Source organism: Suricata suricatta, chromosome 11 (assembly GCF_006229205.1).
Source record: "Suricata suricatta isolate VVHF042 chromosome 11, meerkat_22Aug2017_6uvM2_HiC, whole genome shotgun sequence".
Taxonomy (NCBI): Eukaryota; Metazoa; Chordata; class Mammalia; order Carnivora; family Herpestidae; genus Suricata; species Suricata suricatta.
In genome coordinates this window covers 48,169,873-48,189,117 of record NC_043710.1, presented here as the reverse complement: position 1 = coordinate 48,189,117, position 19,245 = coordinate 48,169,873, and the positions used below count along the sequence as shown (strand labels likewise).

At 43.0% G+C, this 19,245-nt stretch overlaps 1 protein-coding gene and 2 non-coding genes across 3 annotated transcripts; all 3 read left to right on the top strand.

The window, feature by feature from the left end:
• The first annotated feature begins 16,195 nt into the window (after positions 1 to 16,195).
• Positions 16,196 to 19,117, top strand: RPL27A (ribosomal protein L27a). The gene is made up of 5 exons (XM_029956767.1): positions 16,196 to 16,240; positions 16,557 to 16,620; positions 17,071 to 17,146; positions 17,814 to 17,988; positions 18,945 to 19,117. Exons 1-5 carry the CDS (start codon positions 16,238 to 16,240, stop codon positions 19,071 to 19,073), a joined length of 447 nt encoding a protein of 148 aa, XP_029812627.1. The 5' UTR covers positions 16,196 to 16,237; the 3' UTR covers positions 19,074 to 19,117.
• LOC115272887 lies at positions 17,321 to 17,450 on the top strand. The gene has a single exon (XR_003900533.1). It is a non-coding gene; the product is annotated as a small nucleolar RNA SNORA3/SNORA45 family (small nucleolar RNA).
• LOC115272885 lies at positions 18,704 to 18,834 on the top strand. The gene has a single exon (XR_003900532.1). It is a non-coding gene; the product is annotated as a small nucleolar RNA SNORA3/SNORA45 family (small nucleolar RNA).
• Positions 19,118 to 19,245: the final 128 nt, after the last annotated feature.

The following is a 19,245-nucleotide window of genomic DNA, read 5'->3' as shown; positions in this document are numbered from 1 at the left end:
CTCCAGCTTTTGCACCTGCTGCACACTCAGCTCAGCCCAGTTCAGTTGGCTCCCCTTCACCTAGCAGACTTGGGTCACTGCCCACAACACACCCCACAATGGTCAGGGACATAGTTCAGTACCTGGACTGGGCAAACAGCTCTAGATTCCAGCCTCCTATGGCTGAGATCTCACCCCTGCTGCCTCCCACTCTCACCTCAGGCCATTAAGAGCCCCTCCAGCTGAGCTCTCATTAAGATCATCATTTCCTTCTCTGACTCTGAGGTTGTGGCATGTTGCATCAGTTCCCTCTCTTTGGATCTTCCCAAAGTCCCAAGACCTGCCCACCAAGGGACAGAGATTGCTCCCCCTTTCAGCATCTGTAGTTTATAAGGGATGTGCTGTCACCCATAACTAGCTTCAGGAAGCACGAGGCTCTTTGGTGTTCTTAGAGCTCTTCAAGTCCAGCCCTGAAAGCCAGAGAAGACCTGGGATGGTCCAATTAGTGCTGGAGTCCAGCCTGAGCTCCAAAGGCTGTGACTTCCACACCAGGGTTCTGCCCACATCTCACACATCACCCACATTGATACAGGGGATGTAAAATACTAAACAAGTAAGATTCTAAAACTTAGAAATCAGAATCAAGATCTCTCAGCCAGGATTTGTCTTTTAGTAGATTTGAAAAGAAAGAACAATGTTCCTTTTACTTACCTGGGGGAGGAAATATCCAATTAATTGTCTTTCTTCCCTAAAGCAACAAATTGAGCTACAGGAGTCCTGCGAATTATGAAGACACAGGGAGCACAGAGGAAATGTCAGTTTCAGGCATGCCAGTCCCTACAAAGCTGCTACATTTAAAGTATCACTTTGTGACTCAATGGCTAACTTCTCAGAGTTTGACTGGGACCATTTTCGGTTAGGCTTAAAAGCAAATAGTCTCAAGTAGATATTCTCATTGGCTGAGTAAATCCACTTCCAATATCCAGCCTTCCTGCACAAAGCCTTCATCTTCCAGTCATCCCACTGCATGGCTAAACCATTGTGTGATCAGCACAGAGCTGCCTTTGCACTGGTCCCAATCACTACTTTTTGAAGACTTTGCCCAGCTGGTCTCCTTAGAGGCAGAGACCTAATGCAGACACATTTCCCACTGTGATGGAGTTGCTGGGGGAGGGGGGATCTCAGCTAGGCTGTGGCCTCATTAAAGATGTGCACCTGATGACTCAGGCTGCAGCATTGGTTCTTTCCTCAAAGATTTTCCACAGAGTCTCTCCATCAGTTCAGTAATTCCTGATGAAATCTTCCCCAGAGCAAAGTGCTATAGTGCAGATGACAATCTTTGTAGACAGGTTTGGCCTGAGCTGACACTTAGCAGTTGTTTTAGACCTCAGACTCTTCATATTCACAATCCCCAGGTTTTTCATCTGTAAAATGGGAACAATACCTAATTATAATGTGGTTGTAAAGTTAAGAAAAGATAATACAGGCACAAGTACCCAGTACAGTCTCCACCAACTAGCAGGTGCTTGATAAACATGTATGCACCTTGCAACTTGAGAAGTAGAAAGGGGCAGTGTCACAAGTGAAACAGTCTTCGTTCCAGGTAAGAGCCATGGGAGATCTCTGTGGATCCAGTGATTAAATCACTTGACCAATAAATATTCACCTAAGCCACCATTTCTGTGTCAGGCTCTGAGGTGGGCTGTGGGGTTGTAGAGATGAAAGGCCCCAGACCAGCTGAATAAGATGCCCACCTCACGTCCTCCCCAGTGCCGAGTACCAGTGCAGACGTGCAGGACCAGGAAGGCTCCACCGAGGGATGTGAGTTGGAAACCAGCAGGCCAGGCCTGAGCCCAGGCACACAACCTGTGCAACACAGCAATGCTCAGCTCTGCCCAGCAACCAGAACTAGATTTATGGAAATGGACATATCCCCATGCGCTGTTGGCATATGGCTGGAGGCACTAATGGACCCTGTTTATTCCAGCCTCTAGTCACTTCCTCTCTACCTGCTCCCACATTTTACTTTTGAAAACTCCAGATTGGCAGCAATACAATAAGCATTTTAGCAAGCCTGTGCCCTACTCTGTTGGATAAAGTGGCAGTGCTTAAAGTTCTTTCCAAAGAACCAGACTCCCAGAGCATGGCTTCTCAAATTACGGACCTGAAATCAAGTTCAGGTATTGGGTCTCTCACTAGACTTCCCAGAGACAGATGACAGCTCTCCTTTTCATGACACAGCTCCTTTGGGTACCCTTCTTTTAGTTCTTCAGAAAACATTCAGTAAGCAACTGATATCCACCAGACCTGGTTCATGGAGAACCTCCCGAGGTATTGCTGCTATGCCTGAACTTTCAACAACCTTCTCTTCACACCCCTGCCACACCATATTATAATCATATGTCTAGTTATCTGCCCTTCAACAGATCATGAGTTCCTTGAAGGCAAGAACCCTGCCTTTTCATCTAAATGCCATAGATCCAGGTACACAGAAGTCAAATACCCATGAAGGAGACAGACATACAAACCAACAAATACTACACAGCAAAGAGTACTAAAATCTCCAAATAGTCATGGAAGCTGATTCTACTCTTCATCCATAATGTAAATATGGAAGTTAGCCATGGCCTAGCCAGACCATAGATATACCAAAGAATATAAGATGCCATATATTTAAGAAATTGCCTCTCTTGTTCCAAATCAAGCATGTTCACATCTAACAGATTCTTTTCCACTTCAGTTTCAAAAGTTCTAAATAATAGTATTTTTTCATGTTTCTTGGCTTCTTACTATATCCTATGAGTAGCATAGAATGTTCTATGTGTATGTTATCATTTCATTTTCATAGCGATCCTATAAGTTAATGATTACTGTCACCATCCTCCTGCCCAAGTTGTACAACTACGAAGTGTCAGGCAGATTAGAACTCACACTCAGATGCCCAAATACACTGACACCAAGGCTTAGATTTCTATTCTCCATTACACTACAAATAACTTGGCAAACAAACACTATGATTCTAATAATTGTCATTAGTATGATTTGGTTTTCTGATTTTAGAGACACACAAAGCCTTGAGACATGCATAATTAATTCATATTAAAAACCCCAAATGAGATCAAAGACCTAAACTTAAGAATTAAACTATAAAACTCTTAAAAGAAAATATGGGGGGAAAGCTTCACAACTATGAATTTGGCAATAATTTCATGGATATGATATGCACAGGCAACAAAAGCAAAATTAGAGAAGCAGGGCTTCAGCAAAATTAAAATCTTTTGTGCATCAAAGAACACTGTTAACAGAACAAAAAGCCAACCCATGGAATGGGAGAAAATACTTATAAATCATATTATCTGACAAGGGTCTAGTACCCCTAATATGTAAAGAACTCATACAACTCAACAAAAATAACAAACCTGATGAAAACATGGGCAAAACTGAAAATATACCATTATACGACAACTCTCCATTCCCCACTCCAGTCCCTGGCAACCACCGTTCTGTTTTCTGTCTCTATTTGAGACAGAATTTGACTACTCTAGGTACTTCATGTAAATAGAATCATAGACTATTTGGTTTTTGTAACTGGCTTATTTTATTTAGCATAATGTTCTCAAGGAGAACGTGTAGCACGTGTGAGAATTTTCTTCCTTATTAAGGCTAAATAATATTCCATTGTACCTATACACCACATTTTGTTTATCCATTCACCTTTTAGTGGGGACCTGCGTTGCTTGCACCTTTTGGTCATCCGAATAACGCAGTTATGAACACAGGTGTACAAATAATTCTTTGAGTCCCTGCTTTTAATTCTTTAATTCTTTCTGGTATACACCAAGAAGTAGAATTGCAGGACCATATGGTAATTCTATTTTTTAATTTTTTGAGGAATGACCATACTGTTTTCCACAGAGACAATACCATTTTATATTCCCCCTAATAATATACAATAATATCCATATTCTTACCTACACTGGTTATTTTCTGTTCTTTTTTTTTTAATAGTAGCCATACTAATGTGCATGAGGTGGTATAATCTCATTGTGGTTTTGATTTATATTTTCCTAAAGATTAGTGATACTGAGCATCTTTTTGTGTGCTTATTGGCCATTTGTATATCTTGTTTGGAGAAATATCTATTCAAGTCCTTTGCCTATTGTTAAATTAGGTTGTTTGATTTTTTTTATTGTTGAGTTGTAGAAGCTCTTTATATATTCTAGAAGAACTTTTTAAGACATATTTAAGATTCACCATGTTTATAAATTTAACTAATTAGATTTCCAAGTGTCCTTTAATTAGGAATGTTTATTTGCTAGACAATTGAAATACTTAAAAAGAAAATAAAATATGAGGTGCCTGAGTGGCTCAGTGGGTTAAGTGTCTAGTTCTTGATTTCGGCTCACAGTTTGTGAGATCAAGCCCTGTGTTAGGCTCTGCTAACAGTGTAGAACCTGCTTGGGATTCTCTCTCTCCTTCTTTCTCTGTCCCTCCTTCATTTGCAGTCTCTCTCTTTCTCTTTCAAAATAAATAAACAAACATTTAAAAAAAGAGAGAAAAGAAAATACATTTAACTTATGAAAGCAAATATTAGCTAAGTTTGTAAATATGTTCAAATATAAAGTCCCCTTTAAAAGTAATTGTTAAAATTTGCCACATTTATAAATAGAATGAGATTTATGAGTTATTAAAAGTTTAAGGAACAATGAAATTTAAGTTTAAAATCAGATATTAATTTTTTTAATGTTTGTTTAATTTTGAGAGCAACAGAGTGAGAGTGGGGGAGGGGCAGAGAGAGAGGGAGACACAGAATCTGAAGCAGGCTCCAGACTCCACGTTGTCAGCACAGAGCCTTATGAAGGGGTCGAACCCATGAATGGTGAGATCATGATTTGAGCTGAAGTCAGAGGCTTAACCCACTGAGCCACCCAGCCACTACCATATATTAATTTTTAAAATCAAAGTATACCATCTTTTCTGTGCCCCAAACTCACAAAAGAGCCCAGAGAGATTACACAGCTTACCCAAAGGTTTAGAGGGTCCCAAATTAACAGCTAAGGACAACTGCACTGCTGCAATGCCTCAAAGAGCCTAGCCTTGTGCCACAATTCACTTTAGCAATACTGCAGACAACAAAAACAGAGATGATATTCCTAAATGCTACTTGACTTTCTCATCCTCCAAGTTCACCCAACAGAGACTGCACCTCTGTTGCATGACTGTGCTAGAACGCTCAGATGAAGGGACCTGGTTCTTGTCTCCAAGGACTCACAGTCCTCAATGAGACTGTTTCCTAGGAAACCCTACTTTCAGGAGTGAGACACAAGTTCCTCCCACTGAGCAGCAACTCAACTGGTGAATGGTTGCTAGTCAGTGTGCGTCAGGCACAATCAGTTCCTGACCAATCCTAGGGGGCCAGCAGTTCTCCCTCCACCTCGGAAGTTTAGTGAGCCAGGACACGGTCCTCTCCATCTGGGGAGCCAGCCAAACCTTGAATCAACACCTTCCCAGGTTTCTTGATCTGCCACCAATTTAAGGAAATCCCAAGCATGGCAAGTCCCAGCTTACAAAACAGATATAGCAGGCATCAAGAGGATTTGCCTTGTCTCACAGATTCCCTAAAGAGTTGCGTTCAGCAACGAGTGTCCTTTGGGCATTTAAATTCCAATTCTTTCTACCCTTGAAATTCAGTTCCTATGAAACAGGGAGAGACCTGTGATGTGAAGGAGGGGAACCTGTGGTACTTCTGTACTTACCATCTGGGATAGTCCCGCAAGCCTTGGCAGCCTGCCTCAGCTCCTGGATCAGGCCCTGGAAGCAGTCCTCACAGAGCAAATGCTGGCAGGGTAAGAGTCAGGCACCCACAGTCTACGGGTTCAGTCGGCACAACAAGCAGGTCAGCACCCCTGGCTCCATCCAACCACTTCTGTGTTTCTGGCCAACTAGTGGCCGCCCCATAAAACTCATGCCCATGTCTGAGCCCATGCCTGTGCCCAGGACCAGGGCTCTTGCCATGACCTCCTCAGGTGTGATGTAGCGTGTAGAGCGAGCGAGCTCCACTGCCTGTAAGGGAAGCACAAAGCAGAGCACATAATTTCTTTGGGGTAGGGGATGCTCCTGGAGAGGCCGGAGAAGACTCCGAGACCTGGAGGCTGGTGCCCTGAAACCTGCAGGGCTCAGCCCCAAACTCTCACTTGAGCCCACTGTGGAAAGAAAACCTGGAGAGGTTGTGTATTTCTTACAGGGTTTGTTTGCCTCCAAAGGTGTCCAAGATCTACCTGTGCTTCTCTTTATTAGTAGGCAAGCTTGAGTCAAGATTTTGGAAAAGGGAAGGAAATTTATTAAAAGCCAAGTTTATGCCAGGTGCTTTCTATGCTTTATCTCAAGCCTCACGACTGCTCTTGGAGATAGGCATTATGATACTTTTACAAATTCAATAAAACCATGAGGTACAGGCTGAGGAAACTGAAGCTCAGTGGGGTTGGGTAATTTCACAAAGACAGATGGTAAATAGCAAAGTTCAAATTCAAGTTCAAAATTGACTTCACACCCTTACTACTAAATATTTCTCAAGCTGAGGTCCAACACACATATTTTCATGAGTTCCCTCCAGTAATTTTTTAAATTAGTATTCATTCTGATTAGAATTTTTTAATGTATAAATAAATGTTTTGGTTCATCTACATATCCACCACAACAAGATTTTAGAGGCAATGTTAAGAGTTTAGGATCTAATTCACATCATGTACTCATTACTTTGTCTCAGGCTAAAGGGAAGAGAAAGAGGCAGCCTTAATATGTACATGACGCATTCTTGCCACATGAAGTCTCAGTAACACTGTGGCATGTGGTGATGAATGCTTCACAGTGCTTGGAACAGATGAAGGAGATGGGGAAATTAAGCCATCATCATCCTGGCAAAAGTTTTTCACACCAGGCCACGCAGGGAGCACCACATTTAAGCTGTAGTAGAAATCTAGTTTAGCAACACAACATCTGCAAATGAAATTGATATTGTTAATTTGATTTTTTTGGTTTTTTATAACTTACAAACTGTATTCAGTTTTATGTGTGTCTTGTATAAGAGCAAAAGAAGTGTATCTCGTTTTGTATTTGTACCTACTTAAGAAAGAAACCAAATGTCATTTAATTCGCATCTGGAACTCTGGAATTATGCAGATTTGACAGCACTTCCGTCTCAGTCCATAGTCTTTGGCAGCCAAACACCTTAACGATGAAGAGTGACGGGGCCGGGAGCGGCCAGGCTGCTTGGAGGCCCAGCAAAATGCCTCCAGATAAATTAATGGATGGACTTTCACCTCTAATTCATTCTGGGGCTCTAAGAGTAGTTCTTTCCCAGAGGGCAGCACAGTAGCACTGGTGGGGGTAAGGCAATCTGTCTTAGCAGGTTTAAGTGTGGCTGAGTTTATTTTGTTAGTTTATTTGAAAATATCAGACTTAATTATTCAGGACCCCAAAGTGATCTTATTTATGTGGGTTATATCTGCTACTATTTATCATATTATAAATGAAAACTGAGATACTTTTAAGATATTAATTTACTCAAAAACATTAAACGTATTACATACCAACCTGAATAACATACTTTTTAGGAAAAAGACTATTTAAAAAAATAAACTTAGGAAGAAGGGTGATATTGCTTCTCCTTTTTGCAAACCTCACTAATGTCTGTCTTAATAGAAAGCAGCTGAATCCTGTACCTGCTTCCGTAGTACATCTGCTACATGCTGTTCTGTTTACAGTGGATGAAGAAAAGCCAGCCTCACAGGGCTGTATAGCTGGAAAACATAAGAGTATTTTTAATAGCCTTATCAGGTAATTGTGGACATTCTTTGAAACTACAACAAGTGGTACTTTCTTAAATGTTAGTTGTAATGTGGAATCTGAAACGACATCAGTGAATTTTTCTTACCCTGTGACATAAAAATCCACTGGTCTGGCTTGCACTGTGAACTGCCCTTTCACCGAGGCATCTTTTTAGACTTTGTCATCTGGAAAACATTGGTCCAATGACTTATGTAGATGCTTAAAATTTTTTAATGTTTATTTATTTTTGAGAGAGAGAGAGAGAGAAAGCATGAGTGGGAGAGGAGCAGGGAGAAAGGGAGACAGAGAATCCCAAGAAGGCTCCAAGCTCTGAGCTGTCAGCACAGAGCCCAATGCAGGGCTCAAATTCAGGAACCGTGAGATCTTGACCTGAGCTGAAATTGGACACCTAATTGACTGAGCCACCCAGGCGCCCCTGTGGATGCTTCAAACACTGACATTTCAGTATCCAATAACAAAACATCACACTCTTAAATGTCACCTCCAGTCGCATTGGAAAATTCTCTCTTAGGAAGATGTCAAACTCACAGAGGCAGCTATGCCTTTACCAGAATTCTAATTTTTGCTGAAAGCTCTAGTTTTATCATTGGCAACAAATACCATCAGGCTTTTTTCCCTTGAAATGACAGGCTTACTCTGGAAAACAGTATGGAGATTCCTCAAAAAATTAAAAATAGAACTGCCTTACAACCCAGCAATTGCACGACTAGGTATTTATCCAAGGGATACCGGTATGCTGTTTCGAAGGGACACATGCACCCCAATGTGTATAGCAGCACTATCGACAGTAGCCAAAGTATGTTAAGAGCCCAAATGTCCATTGATGGGTAAGTGGATAAAGAAGATGTGGTATGTATATACAAGGAGTATTACTCAGCAATCAAAGAGAATGAAATCTTGCCATTTGCAACTACATGGATGGAATGAGAGGGTATTATGCTAAGCGAAATGAGTCAGAGAAAGACAAGTATCACATGACTTTACTCCTATGAGGACTTTAAGATACAAAACAGATGAGCATAAGGGAAGGGATGCAAAAAGAATATAAAAACAGGGAGAGGGACAAAAACATAAGAGACTCTTAACTATGGAGAAAAACACGGTTACTGGAGGGGTTTGGGGAGGGGGATGGGCTAAATGGGCAAGAGGCATTAAGGAATCTACTCTTGAAATCGTTGTTGCACTATATGCTAACTAACTTGGATGTAAATTTTAAAAAAGTAATAAAAGGGAAAAAAAAGAAATGACAGGCTTACTTCATTTTTGAGAACGTACATGCCATATTCCCAAGCCGGAATAACCACAGTGTGTCTGTCAGCTTTTCTTTCAAGTAAAACTGGTGTTGTACAAAAAAAGGGCTAGTTCAGCTTGCAACTCAAATAATAGCACAAGAGCAGTTCCTCACTTTGATAAGTAGGAGTGCCTTACACATACTTCCATTTTCTTCACAAAGAATATTAAAATGATATATATTTAAGGACTGGAACTTAATAAAATATTGCCTGCCTCATCATGGACACTCCGAAGTGAAACAGGCTTCTCCCTTCTCTTCCTGTCCTTTCCCTTTCCCTGCAAATGCCTAGCACTGAAGAATACAATGACTTCTACAAGCATCTTTGGCTTTTTACACACCATCTTTGGCATTTGCTTTGGCACCACCAGTGCAAATGCCAATCCAGTGAAAAGGGCAAATAACATCCTGTAGTATTATGAAAATGGTTTTGACTCTGTGGAAACTTGTGATCCTATGGACACTTGTGAAGGAGCCTCAGGGACCACCCCATCCCTACCCTACCCCCTCTCCCGGCCATAGGTCTATGGACCATACTTTGAGCACTGCTGCATTAGGCTTTAAATGACAACTCTGGCAGGGGGAGGAGAGGAGGGAGGCGGTGTCTGGGCGGCACAGTTCAGTTAAGCATCCAACACTTGATTTTGGCTCAGGTCATGATCTCATGAAATTGCCCTGCATGAGGCTCTATACTGATGGTGCAGAGCCTGTTTTGAGATTCTCTTTCTCCCTTTCTGTCTTTCCCTTCCCTGCTCATGCTCTCCCTCTCAAAATAAATAAACTTAAATAAACAAACAAACAAGTAAATAAATAACTCTAGGGATTCAAGGAGGTGGCATGGCTTTCCAACACCAGTGGACACTGCTCGGGGTAAGAATATAAATAAATATTTCATTTCTGTCTTAGAAGAGCAACTGAAGTAACTCTGTGAGGGTCAAGGTTAAATTAAGAGCACAGCCAAACAACAGAGTCTCTGACTTGAGGGTAAGGGGGGATGGACAAATGAGCTCTTTTCTATCCCCTTCCTCTGGCTGCTTTTCACTATGCCTTAGCTCTTCCCTCTCCTTCCTACCTCCTCTGACCTCGGAAAAGGGATGGAGCGTGGCAGCACATACTGAAGCCAGGGGAGCAGAGCCAATGCTGACAGTGGCCAGGCACAGAAATAGTGAGGTGCTCCACCTCAAAGGATGCGAGTACAGGGCTGCCAAATCTTAGTTTTTCAAAATGCCAGAAATCCAAATTTTTACTGAAACTCTGGAATGTTGGCAACTAATTACAATTTGAAAACATGAAAACAGCATTAGTCAAACAAAATATACCAGTAGTCAGCCTGGGACCTCTGCTCTAAGTCACGGAACCAGGAAACTAGGACTAAATGAAACACCGTGGGAAAGCCTGGAAGGACAGAAAGCCTCACATGTAACTACACTTTGCTTACAAATGGCCTCCTTTTAACACCCCACAGCCTGATCTGAGGATTCCTGTAGCTCTGCCAAGGAATGGCAGAGCAAGTCATTCCATGCCACACTGGGGGTAAGAATTTCAGCCTGTTTGCCTGGGTAGTATGGAGCAAATGATCATCAAAACAAGACTCCGTTCAGGGGGAAATGGAGAGAGAGAGACATACACATACTAGGTAATGAGAGAACACTCACTCAATGCTGGACTGTTTGAACGTGATACATTATCTGTTTACTTGTTTACTGTCTGTTTTAGACACGCCCCTAGGACAGAACTTGGTCTTTCTTGTTCACCACTGTCTCCACTCCTCACTGCCTGGTGCTTATATATAGTGTCTAAACACAGCGTGCACTCAATAAATATTTCTAAAATGAGCGAATGAATCTCAGTATTTTTCAGGATACAAACAGGAAAACTAAGAGCCAAAGAGAATATGTTATTTGTTCAATATCATTCGGCTAGTAAAAATAGAGGTGAAAGGTGCCTGGGTGGCTCAGTTGGTTCAGCAAAGGACTCTGGATTTTGACTCAGGTCATGACGTAGTGGTTGGTGGGTTCGAGCCCCACATCAGACTCTGTACATACCGACAGTGTGGAGCCTGCTTGGGATTCTCTCTCTCCTCTCTCTGTCCCTCTCCTGCACTCTCTTCTCTCTCTTTTCTCTCTCCCTCTCTCTCTAAGCAGATAAATAAACTTTAAAAAATAGGGGTAGAAAATGAACGCAAGCTTCTATGTTCCTTTTGCTGATTTTTTCATATGAAATTAAATTAAAATCCAAATATTTAAGCCCTTCCTTGTTGTGCTATTAGATAAACTGTCCTCTAAGATTCTAGAATCCCTCTCCTCACATTTTGCTGTTCTGAGTTTAATGACAGTAAGGTTTTCCATCCTAGCTTGCAACAAAGCTTCTAGGAATGCATTTTCCACGTAGTACAATGAGATTTTTAAAAAATCTATTCAACACAGTTAGGAAAGACTCCTGGAAATTCCTAATCTTCAAATTAGATTATTTTTACTTTGTGCTCAAGAAAACCCTGTGGTCCTATGGATTTTCCTCTAAATGCCATATTGCCATGCATCAAAAACTACTGATAAAGGCAAACAATAACAACAACAACAAAACCCTGAGCCTGGTGTAGCTGAAAGCGGTAACTATACATGCTGCTGGTTGCATAAATTGGTACAATCCATTTGGGGGAGGAGGGGAACCTGGCATAAAATGAATCATAAAAATGTTCATACCCTATAATACAGCAATCTCACTCCTGGGAATTTACCCTAGACAAGCTATTCAATAGAAGAAGAAAAACCACATATACACAAATGTCCATTGCATCACTGTCTCTAATAGCAAAGAACACAATAAGAACAACAACCAAAAAGACCACAAAATACAGGAGAAAATGGCTTAGTAGTTACAGTATATGCTGAAGATAAATTGATCTTAAGATGTTAAAAATAATAATCATGAAGACTGGGGAGTGATACAGAAAAATGTTATGGTATTAAATGAAAAGCAGAATACAGAAGGATTTGTATGCTATGATCATCAGCTTTGTACGTAGCTATGCCTCCAGGTAGACAAGAGCTGAAAGGTAATATTCAGACATAAAAACAGCATTATAAAGTGTTATGATTTGAGATGTTTATACTTACATTTTTAAAGATTTTCTTTAATGTTGTACTGGATTTTCTGTTACATGCTATTTTTAAAATTCTTTCTGAAATACATTAGGATTTCTGAGTTTTTCTAGAACTTTCACGTAAAAAGAACAAAAACTCTAGGGTGCCTGGGTGGCTCAGTTGGTTGGACATCTGGCTTCAGCTCAGGTCATGATCTCACAGCTTGTGAGTTCGAGCCCCCGTGCTGGGCTCTGTGCTGACAACTCAGAGCCTGGAGCTGCTTCAGATTCTGTGTCCGTCTGTCTTTCTGTCCCTTCCCCACTTGCACTCTCTCAAAAATAACTAAACATTTTTTTTTTAATTTTAATAAAAATAAGAAACCCTGGCTTTTTCCATCTTAAATTAACAATCCTCTACTTGAAAAAGAAAAGCAACATAATCTTTCCAAATATCCAAACCTAAAGATGGAGAGCAAGAAGGCAGGTAGGATCCACCCACGCTGTTGTTGCCAGCTGAAGCACTGCTAAGGGACCCAAGAACCCGGAGAGGAGAGGGAGAAAAAGGGACCACCAGAGCCCTCTTCAGGGTGGGGTATGTTCATAAGGTTCCCCGGAGAAAGGCGTGGGGTACTGAAAAGGTCACATTTACCTGTCTCACCAGGCTACTGCCTGCCATCATCTCCCTTCTGCTCATTTCACAGATGTTTTCTGAGTTCCTGACTCTGCAGGAGCCCATATGCCCGAGATGTCACAAGGCCACACTCTACTTCAGAAGAGATGTCACAGAGAAGCAGGCCTCTCAGAGGTCATGTCTAAGGGTCATGCTCCATGTGCCCAGTGGAGAGGGACAGGTCACCTAATGCCTAATGTCTGGATGCTACTCAACATTGCAGACACGGAACTTGCTCTCTCAGAGCTGGTCGACCTAGGGAAACGACCCACACTGACAAACCACACATGAGCCTTATGTTAAAGCTATATGATTGCCTTAGGAATGAAAGGGAACCTGCTAGAAACCAGATTCAGACAATTGCCCAGGGCATTCCCTTTACGCTGGTGATCGAACCACCAAGGAGAAGAATGTTTGGTGAACACAGAATCTAACACAGAGTGCTGGTCCACTTGGAGAATTTCCATTCAGATGCACGGTCGAAGAAATAGAATGTAGCTCCTCTATAACCACAGTACCTGGCAAAACTATGCAGAAGCAGTACCCATTACCTAGAACCCAACCTCTACCCGGGACATTCCTCGCTCCAGGCCCTCCTCACAAGACATTTGATGGTTACCCTTCATTCCCAAAGCTCTGCCCAGCTTACCTCCATTCACAGACCATGTTCCCAAGGGAAGTTTCCAGGTAGTTCAGTTCATCCCTGTGCACTTACTGGCCAGCTTCAATGTCAAATACACGGTGATCTCTTAGACCTTGCCCCCGACTCTCAAGACCCCCCTTTCTGCTGGCCACAGGCAGTGTGTGATTGAAGACAGGAGTGATGAAGACCATAATGCTGTGTTGTCAGAGAAGGAGTGGTCACTGAGGTAAAAGCAGATCTGGAAAAGAAGACTAAAGGCTAGGTAGGCCCAGGCTTTATATCTTGGCAGTTCCAGCCTCTGGCAAACCACTCAACCTTCTGTGCCTCAATTCTTTCATTCTTGTTCCTAAAATGGGGCTGGTAGTGTTGATCTCAGGCAGAAGCAATTTGTAAACTGCAAGGTGTATTTGGCTATTATCATTCTGGACTGGAGTGTTCTGGGAAGAAGCAGAATATAAGGTTGGCCTTAAAGTTTGAGGGATATTCAGGATATCTATTTGAGAATAAGATGAGCACTGTAGGCATGAGAAATGGCACCAGCATAGGTAAAAAGGTAGAAGGGATGTACCAAGTTTGGCTACAGCAGAAAACTGTTATAAGAGGAAAAGCCGAGGTTGGTTTGGAAAAGCACATGGGCTGTATTCTGTTGGTAATAGGGAGCTGTCCAACTTTTTGATCAGATAAGTGAAAGGATCAAAGTTATGTTTTGGAAAGATTAACCTGGCAGAGGTGTGAAGGATGTAGGGACTGGAGGAGGGTTAGAATGTAGGCAGGGTGACCACAGGAGGATGCTGAACTGGGGATAAGAGATATGAGGATCTTAACAAAGGCAGTGTCATGGGGGCTTAAAAGGAAAAAGCAGATTTGAGATAGAGAACAAAAGGATATGATGACAGTATATTAGAGGAAAAGAAGGCTCAGGAACAATTTTCAGGTGTCTGTGACATCTTGTGCCACTAAACAAGATACAGTATAAGGAGAAGGAACCAGTGAGAAAGGAAGATTGAAGTCTTTGAATATGTTTACCTAGTTTGTCTATAGAATGTCCAACGAATCATAAGCAGAAATTAAGTAAATGCGTAAGTGTGGCGTTCAGCAATAAAATTGTGAATTGAAGCCACCCAAAATAAGTTCACCCAAGAAGACTGTGTACTGTGAAAAGATAAAGAGGAGCAGGAACCGGAGGCTGAAAAATATCAACACTTGAATGGTGAATAAAATTAGAAGAGCCTGAAGACTGTGAAATGGCCAGAGAGACAGGAAGAAGCGAAGAATTTCTATAAAGAAGTGAAAGAGGTAAAGTACAACAGAGAGAAGTGGTACGAGGGACAGAAGAATCCATTCCATTGGTATTTGTTTAATTGATGGTTGGAGTAAGAGCAATTTCATTCAAGCAGTGTGGCCGAGGGCTAAACTGCAGTGGATTAAATAATGAATGGGAAGTGAACAAATGCACAGAATTCGTAGACTTCATTTTTGGGGAGGTTGGCTGTAAAGGAAAAAGCCAGGGTAGTAGGTAGGAGACAGTCAGGGAGAATTTAGGGTATTTTCACTAAAATACATTTTAGCAGACAGGAATGAGGCAGAGAAAATAAATAATCACACACAGAGTAATTGAAAAAAATGGGATTTTGAACACTGGTTGAGACTAGAGAGATGGCTCTTACACTTCCTGAAGACAGGGAGGTGAGAGTAGATATATGATGTCACTTAATAATTTGTTGAACAAGCCAGGAACTGGGAGTACATGGATAAAAGAAAATATTCCTGAGCCATTAAGGAATTTGGCCTAAGACGGAAGACAAATGTGTATCAAGAATTATGTAAGAGCTATGTACCAGACTGCGTGAGGGCACAAGTGGGGAGAGTAAGCAACAATGAATGGGTCTGAGAAGTTTCACAGGAAAAGAGACCCCTGCCTTGGGTCGAGGTTGAGCAGGGATTCTCTACCTGGTAGAGGGGGTCATGGCCAAGTAGGTTCAGGTGAAAATTAAAACTGGGTGGTTAGAAAAAGCATTTATGGAGTCTGCATAAAAAGGACCATAAAGCAAACAGGTATATAGGTCCCTGAAGTGTATCAGATTGTTCAAACTGTGGAGGCCTAGATGATACTACAAAGGCAAAGGAGGAATTAAGGCCTAACGCCTCCCTGGGGTGTGGGTCAGCAGGTGCCGGTGGGTGCTGGAGACATCTAGTTTAAGACTCCAAAGGGGGCAGAGCGAGACACCCGGTAAGCACACTGAGGATCAATCAACGCCTCGCGAATCCTAACTGCGGCTGGGAGACAAGACTGCAACCACTACCGCCAGGGCCGAGCAGACAAGCACAGCGCGAGGCGCGTGGGACGACTCAGAACTGGGGCGTCTGACAAATACGGTGACCTAAGCGGGTTCCACGGACAAGGCGCCGCGGCCGCGTGCACCACACAGCGCCCCAAGCGCCGGATTCCGCGAATGCTCTCATCCTCAGAGCCTGAGCGAAGGAAGGTTACAACCATCACGAGTCCTAGACGTCAGAGCTACTGGTATGCCGTGGGGAGGGCCTGCCGAAAAAGACGGTGACCAGCCTCGCAGTCACGCGAGATCCGCCAGACCCGCGAGACCCAAGAGGCCCCGCCCAAGGCCGGGCCTCCCTGGCCGGAAGTGAGTTTCATTAGCTCCGCCTCCATTGTTAGTACCTCGCGAGATTTCGCGGAGGCTTCCCTCTTTCTTCTGGGTCGCCAACATGGTAGGTCCTTGTTTTCGTGCTTCCCTGTTGCCGGTGCAGGCCGCGAGCTGTACTCGCCTTGCACCCCAACCACCTACCCCTTATTCTTTAGCCCGGTCTCCCAGGTCGCACATGGCGGGCCTCGGCGTAGGGTGCCCGACAGGGGCCCGGGACCTTGGGGCCGCGTGCTCCGCTGGGAGTTCGGATCTCTGAGACACGCCGGTCGGCGCGCTCGGGCGCCACCCTGATGAGGCCTACAGACCCCTCCCAGAAGGTTAAGTTTGCCCTCTGTCCCACCTCTCTTTGGCCTTAATACCAAGCACCTTTTTCCGTACAGCCTTCCAGACTGAGGAAGACCCGGAAACTTCGGGGCCACGTGAGCCATGGTCACGGCCGCATCGGTAAGTGCAGACATCCCATCGTGGTCGGTTTTGAACTCTCCCTGCCCTGTTGAGTGGTTGGCTAGCCAGCGAGTTGGTAGCGTAGAAGTGGGTTAGATTTGTGTAGCCAATCGGATGGAATTTGAGGGTTAGCTGTTGAGGTTTTTTTTGTTTTTTTTTTCCCCCTGAGAATACAGTACTCACCTTCAGAGAAATTAACATCAGTCGGAGGAATGAATGTAAACTGGGGCAGAGTGTTAAATTAATTGAAGGTATGCAGCACTGTGGGTAGTGCTGTGATGTGGAACACTGCATAGAGATGTTTCACCAGGAGTCTTGAAATAGTAATGCTTAGAGAGGTATCGTAGACTGGGAACAGGTAGAGATGCAGAAGTGTGGGGAAATGCTTTTGGGAGAAGAATTGAGGGACTGGTGAAGGTTATGTTAAATGTAACTTTTGTGTTCTTGCAGGCAAGCACCGGAAGCACCCAGGAGGTCGGGGTAATGCTGGTGGCATGCATCACCACAGGATTAACTTTGACAAATAGTGAGTGATTCTTGGCTGGTATTTTCACTGGCACTGGCAGTTGGCAGTTAAGAGTAAAGGATTCACCCAGAACACGTTTAATTGGAAGCAAGCCTCTTGCCACTCAAAAGCCTTGTCTGTTGCTGGCTTTTACATTTTACCAAGTTAACATTTGATGTGAACTGAGATCTTGTCATCGAGGCTAGAGTCACGCTTGGGTATCAGCTATTGCCTTAGTGTGCTAGAGCCCTCGAAGAGTAATTGCTGACCTTATTCACTGGCTGTGACCCTCGTGGCATAGTCAGTCACCGGGTTAGTGACATGCATCAGATTAACATATATACAGATTCATTTATGCCCCCAGATTTGCTTAGAGACTCTGGGGATGTGTTGATTTCCATAAAATGCTGTCAAGTGAGCTAGAAGATCTCTAGTCTTGGCACTACCTCTGACTTTCTCAGTGACTTGTCCTGGTTCCATGAAATAAGGGTAGTTTTTTTTACTCCTTAACATCTGTGGAGGCTTTTCTTAAAGATTTAATTCAACAATGAATGGGGTACCTGCTATGTCAACTAGAATCCACCAGTGGACAGTTTACACTGTAACCAAGGGAGATGGACAGTGAGGATGGTAAACACCACTTATAATTGAAGTGAGGTCATGAAAGTGATTGCCCTTCTTTTCCCAGTCATCCAGGTTACTTTGGAAAAGTTGGTATGAGGCATTACCACTTAAAAAGGAACCAGAGCTTCTGCCCAACTGTCAATCTTGATAAACTGTGGACCTTAGTCAGTGAGCAGACAAGGGTAAATGCTGCCAAAAACAAGACAGGAGCTGCTCCTATCATTGATGTGGTGCGATCGGTGAGTGAATATTTGTTACCTTTATATCGTCCTTGCCTCCCAAAATTCTCAGTAATCTCCTTGATCTACCTGGAATCCATACCCAGTTACCTACTAGACTGTTCCACTTTTTTAAAAAATATGTTTACTATTTTGAGAGCAAGAGACTACTTGCATGCATCAGTGGGGAGGGGCAGAGAGGGAATTCCAAGTAGGCTCTGCACTGTTAGCACAGAGCCTGGTGCAGTGCTCATTCTCAGGAACCATGAGATTGGGATCTGAGCTGAAATCAAGAGTTGGACACTTGACCGACTAAGCCACCAAGGTGCCCCTAGACTGGTCCACCTATTGATAGGATTGCCACAGGTAACTCCCCCAAATTAAGGTCAATTGTGATTCAAGCAAAACACTGGAAGAATAATCATCTTTCCAGTCCCTCATTAATTCAAGTACTTGTTTTTGAATGTTTAAGGATCTAAATTATTTGAAGAGATTCCCACCTAACACCCCAGAACACTGATGACAAAGCATTTTTGTGTATCTTTTTGGAATTCTGGTCCTCAGGTCAGCTTTACCTCCCATGGGTGTGGAGGTAGTCTTAAACCCTTAGGGGGCTTTCAGTTAATTTTGAAATCCCTTTTCCCAGCCTGTTTAACATCACTTGAGCAATGTGGTTTCACCCCCCCCCCTTTTTTTTTTTAATCAGGTAGTATTTGAATAGGTAAAGGGGGTTTTGCCTGAGGCTAGAGTCACATACTGACACATCTTTTGTCCTGGTGTGCTAGAGTCCTCAAAGAGAATCTGCTGGTCTTGATTCACTGGCGAGGGCAATCTGTGCCCCTGGTAGTGCCCAGATCAGAAACATGCCCTCCCAGTTCCTAGATGGAGTAGATTGGCAGACATCTTTCTTCATATACCTGTCAGGGAGTTGGTACCTGCAATGGTGTGTTACAAACTCTTTTTTTCTATTCCTCTAGGGCTACTACAAAGTTTTGGGAAAGGGAAAGCTCCCCAAACAGCCTGTCATTGTGAAGGCCAAATTCTTCAGTAGAAGAGCTGAGGAGAAGATTAAGGGTGTTGGGGGAGCCTGTGTCCTGGTAGCTTGAAGCCACATGCAGGAGGTTCATTAAATACTAAAAGTGCTTTTCTCTTCTGGTCTGGGTGTAAGTTCTTTAGCACCCCTACCTCTCTATCTGTACATTGGAAAGCCACCTAACAGATTCCAGGAGTTAAGGGTATGAAAGTGTATTTGTGTTGATAGCATATATGTGAATCTTA